Consider the following 14404-nt stretch of genomic DNA (forward strand, 5'->3'; position numbering starts at 1 on the left):
GCAAGCCCTGCTAGAGATACTGAAAATCCAGACAGTACTTAGAGTTACTGGAAACTAAATGTAACTTCCCCTTCAGAGACTCCACATCACACTCCATTTTAGACCATCAGGATCCCTAACCACACAATATATGGTATTAGACACTATAACACTCCGTACTACATGAGTATTTAAGTATGCCACAGTGTAGCACAACAACGGTGGTACGAAGCGTCCCCCTTGTAATCTTTCAGGTAAATATTTGTTGTGGGTAGCATGTGGAAAACAACCACTAGGCTTATCTCTCATGACACCTCTCCTGCCTAAGGCTCTTGGTTACATGCAAACCACTTTTTCCACAGAACTGTAGTACAGTAATACAACAATACAAAATAAATACAGTCTTAAACAGAAAATGTAAGAGCAACACAGATTATTTTTGGTTTATAATAAATAATCAGACCCAATAAGCATAACCCAAATTTGCCTGAAAAAATGATTACGGGATGAAATGACAACCTTTTACAACAAAATTGTAGGAGTCTCCTCGAAAGTAAACAGCTAAAATGACAAGTCTGATTGATGACAATCAAATGATAGGCACTGTCAAGAGAGGAACTTCACACCCTATGTCGTCTGCTTTCGTTGCATTGAGCCCAACATGGGGGAAGAACGAGAGGTAATTACTGTATGAGAGGAGGGAACCTATTCAAGCCCTCCTCCCCATCATACTCACTAATCTCTCTCCATTTGGAACTCTCAATTTGTTTGTAGAGAGATTGCCTTGTTCAACCATCCCACCTCAACTCGGGAGCCCTGGACCTACCAACCTGTCTGTCTTGTTTTTGCGGTAAGTGGCTAATTAGAATCCTTAAATTAGATTGATTGTGTTCTGGTCCATAGTGAAAGTTGATGTTGTTGTAAATAGAATATTGATATACACTGAACAAAAATATAAACTCAACATGTAAAGTATTGGTCCCATGTTTCATGAGCTGAAATAAAAGACCTCAGACGAGGGGGGACAAAATGGCGCCGTAGAGAGAACACGGTGTTTCAGCGAGCTCTCGTGGCATTCGTAAATTTATATTCTTACATTAATCTCCTAGCTTGAAAAAGTGGTAGAATTGGCTAAATAAGTTACCATATAATGAGTCTTGATGACTATTTCGCAAAAATCTCCGACAACATGCCCAATAGAACTACTAAGAAGTCGACCAAAACCACCACCCCTGTGGATGTGCATGAGGAGCTAGCTAACGTTAGCGAAGCTAACGCCATTGCGGATCCAGGCACAATGGACCTGATGATTCAAAAGATGACTGATAACATTACTAAAGTGATCGATGCTAAGATAAGAACGGTCTTGGAAGCAATAGCAGGCCATTCAGCTGAAATACAGAGCGTTGTGAAACGTGTTGTTGAGGCGGAAGGGAGAATTGCTGCAGTGGAAACTTCAACTCCATCTATGGACGCTAAGATAAAAGCACTTGAGAAACAGGTGCGCGAAATGGCGGAGCACATTGACGACTTGGATAATCGAGGACGCAGATGCAATATTCGTGTTGTGGGACTCCCGGAAAATTCTGAAGGGACACGTTCAGTAAAATTCTTTGAGGAATGGATCCCTGGCTACCTACAAATGGACACTAAGGCTGGTCGTGTGAAGCTGGACAGAGCCCATCGCTCTCAAGCACCGATACCCGGACCCAATCAGCGCCCACGGCCGGTGGTTATAAAGTTCCACAACTTCACCGACAAGCAGCGCGTCATGGATGCGGCTTGAAACATCGGCTCTGATGGTAGTCAACATAAAGGTCCAAAGGTCTCATTCTTCAATGATTATTCCACAGCGGTTGTACGAAGACGCAAAGCGTTTGATGAGGCGAAGGCTCGACTCAGGAGAATGAAGATGGACTACGCACTGTTGTACCCGGCCACATTGAAGATTATGGTCAACGGATCACCTAAAAAGCTCTACACACCTGAAGAGGCTGCTGCGTTTATTGACTCTCTCGGGTAAATAACTTTAAGCTGCACCTCCACAGCATTGAATAACTTTGTTTATTTTTGGTTGAATCTGATCATGAAACAGTGGTGTGAGTCCTCACGTACTCCGGCTCAGTAATATTCGTATCTTAATTATTTTTCTTGCTAAAGTAATAGCCGCTATAGCTCAGGCTGAGATGTGTGAATCCATATTGGTGCCCAGGCTTGGTTTTAGGTGGAAGAGCCTCAATCTTCTTCTATTGATTTTCTTTTCCATATATATAAAGGATGAGTCTATTGAGCGGCAATGCGGACTTAAGAGTCTACATTGGAGAGTTGAAATCCCCTGCATGTTAGCTAGTGGGAAAACCCCCTTTTGGATTTTTACATGTTTAATTTTGGGGTTTAGTATAGTTCGAGTTCAGGGTTCATATTTTTTGTTTATGCTCAGTGAGATAGAGGAGAGTTCAACACATGGAAAAAGGTACCACCCCACTTTTACAGTAGGATCCATTCTGGATATTGAATGGTCAAGATACAATGGCAGATAACAGACTGCGTGTATGTACGTGGAACATTAGAGGGAGCCATAACCCCATTAAAAGGAAGAAAGTACTGTCTTTTTTGAAAAAATAAAATATTGATATTGCCCTGTTGCAAGAAACTCATTTGGATGATAAGGAGCACCTGAAATTACAACAAGGGGGGTTTGGTCAAGTGTTTTTCTCATCATTTACATCCAGAAGTAGAGGTGTAGCAATTCTGGTGAAAAAGAACTTACCACTTAATAAGGTCTTGAATTGTGTGAAAGATACATTTGGTCGCTTTGTTATAATTAATGGTACTTTACAAGGGCAGAACATTTCCATAATGAATATTTACTTCCCCCTGCTCACCCCCTGATTTCCTCACTAAGGCATTTCTAGACTTTTCAGAATTAAACTCAGACTCTGCAGTGGTTGGAGGAGATTTTAACTGCTTGTTGAACCCCTTATTGATAAGTTTCCCAGTGGTATAGCTTCACTCTCTCCTCAAGCTAAGTCACTTAAAGTTATTTGTGATGATCTGGGGTATGCGGATGTCTGGAGAGCTTTCCATCCCTCCAACAGAGAGTTCACTTTTTTCTCTGCACCTCATGGATGTCAGACTAGAATAGATAATTTTTTTATGCCCAAGACGTCTTTGCAGTCTGTTTTATCCGCTAGGATAGGAAGCATAGTCATATCTGATCATGCTGAGGTGATCCTGGACATAAAACTCAAAGGGGCATTCAATCGGTCAAGACATTGGAGGTTGAACACAACCATTCTTAAAGACCATACATTCACATCATATTTTATAACAGAGTTTAAAGCATTTTTCTCTAACTCTCAATCAACAGATAACCCCTCGCTCCTTTGGGAGACCTGTAAAGCGTATGCCAGGGGTCTGATTATGTCATACACAGCTACTAAGAGACGGAAAAAGCGGGAAAAGCAAAAAATGTTAGAGGGTGAATTAGGAACTAAAGAGAAGGACTACATTAAAACGCCCACTCCTGCCCTATTAAAGGAAATATCAGTCATTAGATCAACGTTAGACTCTCCTAACACAGGACGCTGAAAAGAAAATGAGATTTGTCAGGCAAAAGCTATATGAACATGGCAATAAGCCAGGAAAGTACTTGGCATACCTAGCTAAAAAGAGGGCTGACTCTCAGTCAATTGCTACTATTACTGATTCTGATGGTAATCATTTATATGAAAATAAATTGATAAGGGACTCATTTAAGAAATTTTATACAAACCTTTATGCCTCAGAACTGCCAAAGGATGCACCCAAATTAATGGAGAACTTCTTTTGTAAGATTGAGCTCCCTACTATCTCCGAAGAGCAGAGGTCCCTCCTTAATGCCCCTATTACCAAGGAAGAGATAATGTTCGCAATTAAGAATCTGCAAAATGGTAAGGCCCCAGGACCAGACGGGTTTTGTAGTGAGTTCTATAAAGAGTTCCATGGCCTGATCCTTGAGCCAGTGCTGTGGATGGTCTTGTGCTCTCCCTAGATGCTGAGAAAGCATTTGATCGTGTGGAGTGGTCTTACCTATTATTTGCTCTAAATAAATTTGGTCTGGGGGACAACTTTATAAAATGGGTGAAAGTTTTATATGATGATCCTCAGGCTGCTGTCCTTACTAATGGGCTAAGGTCAAATAGCTTCTCTATACACAGAGGTACCAGACAGGGCTGTCCTTTATCCCCCCTCTTTGCACTCGTTATGGAACCACTAGCCGAGGCCATCAGGGTAACGCCTGCTATACAGGGGCTGCTCATTGGTGATGTTCACCATAAAATAAGCTTGTATGCTGATGATGTCCTGATATTCATCTCTAGTCCCGAGACTTCAATTACATCTCTTATTAATATTATTGAATTATTCAGCGAATTCTCAGGCTACAAGATTAACCTTACTAAGTCAGAGGCTATGCCACTTGGTAGCCTACACTCTGTACCTAATACTTCTCCCCTTCCCTTTTAAATGGTCTCCCTCAGGTTTCATGTATCTGGGTATATTTGTAACTCCTAAATTCCAGCTAATGTACAAAGCCAATTTTGTTCCCTTGTTTGATACAATAAGACAGGATCTGGATCGCTGGAACTCTCTCCCGATTTCTTGGTTGGGTAGAATATCCCTCTTGAAAATGAACATTTTACCTAGACTACTTTACCCAATCCAAATGATCCCAGTATTACTCTCAATAAGGTAATAAAGGATGTAAATGGATGGCTAAGTTCCTTTATATGGAGTAAACGCAAGCCAAGACTTAAGATGGCAATATTGCAGCTGCCAAGTTCTATGGGCGGCTTGGACCTGCCCAATATCAGGTTCTATCAATGGTGTGCCCACCTTTGTTATATTTCTGACTGGATCACAAATGATGACTCCTCTATTTGGTTAGACATTGAGACTTCTCTTTCAAAATACCCCATACAGGATCTTTTATTTTTCAGAAGTTTCAAGTCTGTAGAAGATCACTGCAATAATCCCGTTACACTTAACACACTCAAAGTATGGAGGTCAGTTCAACGCTTCCTGGGAAGGTCCAAACTAACCTCTGCTCTTACCCCAATTCTTAACAACCCAGATTTCAGTCCAGGATTGCTGGATGCTGGCTTTAATTTATGGCTTAAAAGGGCATACGCAGGCTAAATGACTTATTTGCTGATAAGATTTTGTTGTCATTTGAGCAGATGGTCGAGAAATATCGACTCCCAAAGCAGGACTTTTTCCGCTTCCTACAAGTAAGACATTATATTCTGAAGAGCACCACCTTAATTGGTAACCCTGATATGTCTGTCATTGAAAGAATGCTTTTTTTCCCACAAAGGAAAATGTCTAAGTTGTTTTATGATACTTTAAGGTCCTTTTCTGCTGTCAACACACGGACGGTGAAACAAGTGTGGGAGAAAGAATTGTCTGTTACTATTGACGAAGAGATGTGGGAGGACATTTGGAGATATGCAAAAACAATATCTATATGTAACCGTACTAGAGCAATCCAATTAAGAATAATACACAGATTGCATATATCCCCAAATCGCAGACATGCTTTTAGCCCCACTTCCTCTTCCCCTCAGTGTCTTAAATGCAAAACTGATATAGGCACCCTAACACATTGTTTATGGTCATGTACCAAAATACAAAGATACTGGTCTGGTGTTCTGCAAGAAATTGAAAAGATCCTAGGGGTTGATCTAGAATTGGACCCAGTTTCTTTACTGTTAGGTCTCCCTAGTAGGCATGTTACTTCTGTCGGTAAAAGGAGGCTTTACAACATCCTTACCTTCGCAGCGAGGAAAAACATCCTTTTACAGTGGATTAGTGATAAGGTTCCTTCTATTAAAGATTGGCATAAGATACTATTTGAATGGGTGCCTCTGGAATATCTGACATGTACATTGCATTCTAAAACAGACCAGTTCTACAAAGTATGGGAACCTTATCTAAATTACCTAGAACCTGAGGTATCAGCTATTATGCTGCAAGGATTCTCTTAGAATGGCGGGGATCTATGTATTTCAGAACTACACTGTACGTTCCATGTGTGGAACCTAACCTCTTGGTTTAAACTGAGCTTTTTTGTTTAATTTCTGTTTGTAAGTTTGTTTAAAATGTATGCATTGAGAGACGCAATGATGGTGATGGGGTGAGAGAAGCACCGAGCGGGAAGAGGAAAATGGTGTACGTATGTATGGGTGTGTATATGTGTGTGTGTGTGTGTGTGCGTGCGTGTATGTATGCGTATGTGTGTGTATATGCATGGGTATATGTATGTGTGTGTATGTATGTGTATATATATATGCACGTAGATATGTGTAAGTGGGTGCTGTTTTTCTTGTTTTTGTTCTGTGTGCTTTGTCTCTGTTGTTGTATCTCTTAATATGGGTGAAAATTGTGAAATTCCAATAAAAATACTGTTACAAAAAAAAAAAAAAGACCTCAGACATTTTCCATACCCAAAAACGCTTATTTCAAAAACGTTTGGCACACATTTGTTTACATCCCTATTAGTGAGCATTTCTCCTTTGCCAAGATAATCCATCCACCTGACTGGTGTGGCATATCAAGAAGCTGATTAGACAGCATGGTCATTACACAGGTGCACCTTGTGCTGGGGACAATAAAAGGCCATTCTAAAATGTGCCGTTTTGTCACACAACACAGTGCCACAGATGTCTCAAATTTGGAGGGAGCGTGCAATTGGCATGCTGACTGCAGGAATGTCTACCAGAACTGTTGGTAGAGAATTTAATGTTAATTTATCTACCATAAGTCACCTCCAACGTTGTTTCAGAGAATTTGGCAGTGCGTCCAACTGGCCTCACAACCGCAGACTACGTGTAACCACGTCAGCCCAGGACCTCCACATTTCTGCACAATCTGTCTCAGGGAAGCTCATCTGGGTGCTCGTCGTCCTCACCAGGGACTTGAACCGACTGCAGTTCGGTGTTGTAACCAACTTCAGTGGGCAAATGCTCACCTTCGATGGCCACTGGCATGCTGGAGAAGTATGCTCTTCACAGAGGAATCACGGTTTCAAATGTACTGGGCGGATGGTAAACAGTGTGTATGGCATCGTGTGGGAGAGCGGTTTTCTGATGACAACGTTGTGAACAGAGTGCCCCATGGTGGGGTTATGGTATGGGCAGGCCTTGGCACCTATGGACATTGAACACAATTGCATTTTATCGATAGCAGTGTGAACGCACAGAGATAACGTGATGAGATCCTGAGGCCCATTGTTGTGCCATTCATCCGACGCCATCACCTCATGTTTCAGCATGATAATGCCCGGCCCCATGTGGCAAGGATCTGTACACAATTCCTGGAAGCTGAAAATGTCCCAGTTCTTCCATAGCCTGCATAATTACCAGACATGTCCCCCATTGAGCATGTTTGGGATGCTCTGGATCAACCTGTACGACAACTTGTTCCAGTTCCCGCCAATATCCAGCAACTTCACACAGCAATTGAAAAGGAGTGGGACAACATTCCACAGGCCACCACAACCAACAGCCTGATCAACTCTATGTGAAGGAGATGTGTCGAGCTGCATGAGACAAATGGTGGTCACACAATACTGACTGGTTTTCTGATCCACACTCTTAACTTTTTTTAAGGTATCTGTGACCAACAGTTGCATATCTGTATTCCCAGTCATTGGAAATCCCTAGATTAGAGCCTAATTATTTTTTTTCAATTGATTGATTTCCTTATGTGGACTGTAAACTCAAGAAAATCTTGTTGCGTGACATTTTGTTGCGTGTTGTGTTTACGCATTCGGAAAGCATTCAGACCCCTTGACTTTTTCCAAATTTTGTTACATTACAGCCTTATTCTAAAATGGATGAAATAATTGTTTTTCTTATCAGTCTACACACAATACCCCATTATGACAAAGCAAAAACAGGTTTTAAGACATTTTTGCAAATGTATTACAAATATACCACTGAAATACTGAATACTTTCCGAAGGCACTGTATGTTTTTGTTCAGTGTATATTTGTCTGTGTTCTGATGTAGACAACAAACTATAAAGTTTGACATATGTGTTGTTGTACAGTGTTGTTGTACAGTTCATTAAAGTGTAGTAGGCCTACATGTTATGTAAATGTTCATGTAAAAAAACAAAGCTATAGTGTTCATCATCAATTCATTCAGTTGTCTATGAAATTGGGGACAAATGAACGGCTGAGGAAAGAAACTGCCCTCTGAAGGGGCCGAGTGGGCAATTGTCATTGAGAGCCACACTGTGCCACATGATGACCGGCTACATAATTGGTTATGGAGGGATGAGAGAGGTGATTGCGGAATTTCCTCTGTTATTTGCTTTATTCACATGCAATTTGTAAGAGAACTAATGCTACTAATTTTAATAATCACAAAGACAGTAAGACTATCATGACAAGGTAATAACAAGTGTTCAGCACATTTTATTTACAGATACAGCAACAGGGAAACAGGTGATGTGCTAGCAGAAACACCCTGGGTAATTTATTTTATTTCACCTTTATTTTATCAGGGAATCACAATGCCGCTGCCTATGCATGCCTCTCCCTGCACCTCTTCCCTCTGAGGCCCTCACTGTGACACTTCCAGCTTAGAACCAGGCAGCAGCAATAACAAGCTAATTAAACCATTATACATTGGCATGGTTCCATCTCATGCTTTGGCATTTACGTCTGATGCATGGTATATGGCAATACCTGTATAACTGATTTTAAAACAAAATGTAATTCTGATCATTCTTCTTTAAAGCATTAACATAATACATGATCTACAAACTGTTGTACCAGGCTGAGGTACAGTGAGAGGAAGCAGGATGTCCAATAACATGGCTAAGATTACAGATACCCGCAAGACAGTGGAACAGCTGAAACTGGAAGTTAACATTGAAAGAATGATGGTGAGCAAGGAATGGTTTAGGCACAAGATCCCTTTCTGTTTTATTTTTGATCTCTTTAGGTACCAAAAAAGCTGTCCATTGTCAATTTACATTGTAAATAGAGCACAGTGGCTCCCACTCTCCAATCTGATAGCTTTGTCCTTGTTAATCATGTGTTCTATGTGCAGGTGTCCAAAGCAGCAGCTGATCTGATGGCCTTCTGTGAGGCTCATGCCAAGGAGGACCCTCTGGTGATACCAGTGTCATCCTCTGAGAACCCTTTTCGGGAGAAGAAATTCTTCTGTGCCATACTCTAATCCCCACAAATTCACGTTATTAAATACAATAACTCTACGTTTTGTGTCATTATTAGCAATAAGTAATTGACAGTTCTCAGCACAAATAATGCTAACACAGTTGAAGAACCCTTGAACATTTTGGTTTTGGTAGGCCTAATCAGTGTGATGATTTTTTTGTATTTTAAAAAGCTGTATATGTAAGCGCTTTAATTATTTATCTGGATTGATCTGATTGACTGAAATAGAACGTTCTTTACGATGGGAGCAAAGTTCATTCGAGGCCTACAAACCTAGCTTACATACTAGCCTCTCCCTTTCAGCACACTGCCCTGACAATTAGAGATTAGACATTAACTTAAATTGCACCTAAATCTGTCTAAAAACCTCAGCAATACTTGACTGTAAAATGTCTAACATCTAAGAGTGCTGTGAACCTTTTCAGGGTTTCAACACCATTCGTGCCAATAATAGCCCACTTTTGGTTATTTTGAAATCGACAACTTTAACACAAAATAGCTATATTATATTGAGGATCAAACTGTTTGCATATAAAACTAGTGTTGTGTTATTGAAGTAGGCCTACACTGCAGGTGCCTCACATCATTCCATTGATGCATTACAGGCGATCAAAGAAAAATATATGAATTAAACAAACAGATAGTCAACATAAGCATATCATGTGTTGTCCATTTGTAAATAGTACCCTGGGTGCTGTGCTCCTTGGTCGCAGTCAAGTCATGCAAAGCAAGCAAGGGCGGTGTCACGTGATGCTTACACTACAGGTAGATGAGCAGGTGTGTGTGTGGACACAGGTACTAGGGCCACTGTTAGTTCAATATTCATCTCAACTAACAGGATTCACTGATTTGAGAGGGAGAAGTTGGCCAACTGTGCCGTGACAACGAACAAGGTATGAACATTTCAAATTGTCTCTGTGTGTTTGTGGTTGTTGTGTAACTTATAAATAGCAGAGTAAAACCATTGTTCTCTCATGATTGATGAGTAAAGGGTCCAAAGTATATGGCGTTGTCCCGACAATGGTCCAAATGTCAACAGGTCTGAAGGCTACATTTATAGGACTGGACAGAAGGGGAGAAATTGCTCCATTTAAACTTCAAATCAATGTTTCCTAGTTTTTCACTCTAATGAGAAAATACAAATTGACAGAAAACAAGACTATATTCTACGCAATGTCGAATGCGAGGTCGACCAGTCGAGAAAACCTTGTCTGACAAAAAGTAATCCAAGTAGAAATACCGACCACTCCTCTTCCATGTTAAATATGCACTCTCAAACGTTTGATTATATCAGCCAGTAGTTTTGCACTAAATGTTACAAATTTGTTGTGCTTAAGATCCTGGAGTGCATATTAAAGTCAACACACACACACACCATATTCATATGTCCTCTGTCAAAACAACGGTAAGCTTTAACCAACCTAAGGTATACTATATTACAGCTAAAGTAACAACCAACAAATAAAAAGGATGGCACTTTAGCCTCGTGTAAAGTCTAATAAACAAATAACAAAGCGATATTCACTGCAAGCATGGACAATGATATCACATCACTCACACGGACAGTTTTCAAACTCTTGCTTTTCAAGTAAAGACAACATAGCAAAATGTAGCCTGCCTCTCAGCACATAGTCAACACACCATTTTTAGTAAGGTACATTCACAATGATACCAGGTGCCTTTTTACGGACTCGCTGTCAATATCTCACAAACAAAAGATTTTATGACATATTTTTAACGTCAATTATCTGACATGGCTGGAAACGACAAACTGGTGTGCAAACTACAGAATTGTCTTGCCTTGTTATCCTTTACTATCCACCTCAGGTTTCTTTCTACCCTTCTCTCCTTTGGGGCTGCACAAATTAATAGGCCTTTTCCATTTGCAAGACAAATGGTTTGAACTTGTATCTATCTTGTGGAGGGTCAGATTACCGAAAGGACATGCAGAGCAAGTGCTCCGGGGCCCATGACCTCCTGGGGGCCCACAACCCCCTCTAAAAAAAAGTTCATGTGCCCTGCATGCCCATTTGATAATCCGGCCCTCCAGGAGATAGATCCCATTTCTCAAACTATTCGTCTTGGACACGTCATAAGCAATGGCAAAATGTGTAGGATTGCAGGAAATTTGCCCCAGGGCCCCAAATGCGGAAATCCAGCCTTGTCCTGGATGCATGGAAGGAATTACCTGTACACAATGCCTGTTCTAAATTGACCTCACAAGATGAACAAATGCTACAATCTGGATTACTGATGACTGAATAGGCCTATTTTAAAATAATTTCCATTTGCATTTGTAGGGGGTGGGGGCGGGTTCCAAAGACCCTATCCATTTTTGGTTAAGGGGACCTTTAAGATTCATATGTTTTGCTGCAGGCCTTATAATCAGATACTGTTGCTATGTGTCTAAAACTCTGCCACTATACGTTGCACAAGCCATCTATATTAGTCTTTGTGGTTAAGCCCTGGCTGTTGTGAGAGTGTGCTTGCAGGCTTGGTCTGAGTCAGACCGGAACTAGATAAAGAGAAGTAACCACTGTCTGGTTTGACATTTTGATCTTGTGTGACTTAAAGAAAATATTGTCTGATTGCTGATTTCACCATTAAGCCAATGATTGACAAGGAACCTACCCCGACACTTTGTTTAGTTCACACACACCTTTTTGCACATTTTTATTAAAGTTTCATGTAAACAGTAAAGTTACTCAAGCAATTATTTGCCATGGTAATTAATTTTAGCACAAAACAACTTATAACTTATCATTTATTTCACATTTAATGCATAATTCACATTTCTCATTTGTCAGGGTTGACTGGAGGATGGCCAACTTCAAGGGACATGCCCTTCCTGGCAGCTGCTTTCTGCTGTTAGGCCTGTGTTGGTCAGTGATGTACCCTCTCCGACACTGCTGGAGGAGGCGTCAGCCTAAGGGAAGACAAAAACTGCCCCTGTTCTTTAACAGAATAGACTTAATCGAGGGGGCACTCATGATTTTCTTTGCCTTTGTGGGTGAGTGTCTTCCCTGGTGCACTTATTTGGACTGCTCTCTCTTTAAGATCTTACACTATGGAATCTCTCAACCTCTGAATGATCTGCCAGAGGCTTGCTGTTTGACCCTGATGTTGTCCTGTCACTCTGTAGGCATCATGGCAGAGCAGTTTGTGCCTGATGGGCCCCATGCCCACCTGTACAACAGAGAGACCCAGTCCTGGGTGAAGCTGATGAACTGGCAGCACAGCACTATGTACCTCTTCTTCAGTATTGCTGGAGTTGTTAAAGTCCTCACTATGTCACCGCTTCCAGTCCCACTTGGTCTTGACCGCCTTGCTCTCTCCCTGGCTTTTTTTATTGAAGGTACAGTGTCAAAAGGTTGAATGTCATTTGTTACATATCCCTTACCAGACTAGAGGCAGATTTGAATTAGCAGGTATTCCTACCATCAGTATAATTGTCCGTTTTTATTTGCTCTTTGACCACTAGACAGATTAGATGTTATCTGCATATTGTATCAATATTCCAGGATGTTCCATTCCCCTCCAGGGCTCCTGTTTTACTTCCATGTGCACATGCGCCCTCCTCTGGATACCCACATCCACTCCATGCTGTTTGTGCCGGTGTTTGGTGGGGCGGCCATCACCCTGTTGGAGGTGTTCATGCGAGATAACATCGTACTGGAACTGCTCAGGACCAGCATGACCATCCTGCAAGGCTCCTGGTTCTTTCAGGTAGAACAGTAACCACCACCAAATGAACCACTGTCATTTTCAAACGAGTCAATCGCATCACGCTCACACAGAGGAACTGAGCAAAGTGGGTACTCTTTCAGATTGGATTCGTGCTGTACCCATTAAACGGAGTACAGTGGGATCTGCAGGCACACGATAACACCATGTTCATCACCATGTGCTTCTGCTGGCATCTGGCTGTGGCCCTGCTGATCGTTGGCATCAACTACTGGATGTGCTGGTGGTGAGCATCTTCCTTTTTTATCAATATATCTTTGTCATATCGCCTCTTTAATAGGTCAGTTTAACTTCATCAAATAAAGTCATTCCATTGACATAGCTTGGGTAAATTCACTGCCTGCATGAGCCAACTCTAATCCATGGCTTCTTCTTCTCTGGTCCTAACAGCTGTGTACAAAGATGTTCAGGAAGAGGAAGTGACATAGAGATCATGATGAGAAAGACATCTAGCTCCAAAAAGGCTCTGCTACAGGAGTCAGACGAAGAGTAGACAGACGCATCATGAAGTGTGTCCAGTAGTAGATCACTGTTACGGGATTCTCCACAATTGTTTGTCTGAAATTTGATTAACTGGTTTTAACTCGTTTCAAATCAAAATTGTATTAGTCACATGCGCCAAATACAACAGTAGACCTTACAGTGAAATGCTTACTTACGAATCCCAAGAATGCAGCTTAAAGGGGAAAAAAAAAGAAAATACAAATAAGATGTAAAAAAAGAGAAGCAATAAAACAATAGCTAGACTTTATACAGGGGCGTACCAGTACAGAGTCGGGGGGGGGGGCACCGGTTAGTCGAGGTTTGTAACCCTGCTACTGTGTATTTTGAGTGTCATTTTATCAATGAAATAACGACATGCCTTGTCGAGTTAAGATTCAAGCCAAATTCATTTGAAATAAATTGTTTTACTGAGCCCGGACAAATGTCATGTAATTCAAAGTATAAAAGCTAATAACTGATTTTCAAAACTGAGCAGGTTGCTATGAGACCAAGGAAAATAGGTGAGATGTAAAAGTATTCCTTGGAGGTGAGAGAATTTCAACATTTCTTGTGACACATTAACACCTGTTGTGTATTCATTATGTTGTGCAATGGAAAACCAAACAGAATGAAACAGGGATAGGACCTACCTGAATTTGTCCAATAAATAAGATTTCTGTTGCAATACGCACTCAGTTTGGAGAAAATGGTTTCTGTTGCGAAACCAAACATTTTGAAAATGGAATCTGGCTAATGAATACACCCGACATTGTAACACGACATCGACAATGTTACCTGCTGGGGTTTCCTCTCCTCTTAAGCCAGTTGAAACATTTGCATACTCGTCCTGCCTATGGCTATACAGAACGGAGACCTACAGTCCTGTAGGTTTTCGCACCAGTCCAAGTTGTAACTAGCCTAATTCAGTTGGTTAACCAGCTAAATATTAAAATCAGGTGTGCTAGGTTA

At 41.1% G+C, this 14404-nt stretch overlaps 2 protein-coding genes across 3 annotated transcripts; both read left to right on the plus strand.

The window, feature by feature from the left end:
• The first annotated feature begins 537 nt into the window (after positions 1-537).
• On the plus strand, positions 538-9246 carry LOC112228141 (guanine nucleotide-binding protein G(I)/G(S)/G(O) subunit gamma-8). 2 transcript variants are annotated; one of them, XM_024393263.2, is made up of 4 exons: positions 538-658; positions 754-829; positions 8766-8913; positions 9081-9246. In XM_024393263.2, the coding sequence occupies exons 3-4, from the start codon at positions 8830-8832 to the stop codon at positions 9207-9209; spliced, it is 213 nt and encodes a 70-aa protein (XP_024249031.1). In that variant the 5' UTR covers positions 538-658; positions 754-829; positions 8766-8829; the 3' UTR covers positions 9210-9246. The 2 variants fall into 2 exon arrangements, with proteins under 2 accessions (XP_024249031.1, XP_042165420.1); XM_042309486.1 differs by having other exon boundaries at positions 8804-8913.
• Positions 9247-9956: 710 nt separating this feature from the next.
• LOC112228874 (transmembrane protein 45B-like) lies at positions 9957-14126 on the plus strand. The gene is made up of 6 exons (XM_024394589.2): positions 9957-10101; positions 12016-12218; positions 12351-12563; positions 12750-12934; positions 13036-13178; positions 13343-14126. The coding sequence occupies exons 2-6, from the start codon at positions 12029-12031 to the stop codon at positions 13443-13445; spliced, it is 834 nt and encodes a 277-aa protein (XP_024250357.1). The 5' UTR covers positions 9957-10101; positions 12016-12028; the 3' UTR covers positions 13446-14126.
• The last annotated feature ends 278 nt before the right edge of the window (positions 14127-14404 follow it).

This window comes from Oncorhynchus tshawytscha, linkage group LG30 (genome assembly GCF_018296145.1).
Source record: "Oncorhynchus tshawytscha isolate Ot180627B linkage group LG30, Otsh_v2.0, whole genome shotgun sequence".
NCBI classification, from domain to species: domain Eukaryota; kingdom Metazoa; phylum Chordata; class Actinopteri; order Salmoniformes; family Salmonidae; genus Oncorhynchus; species Oncorhynchus tshawytscha.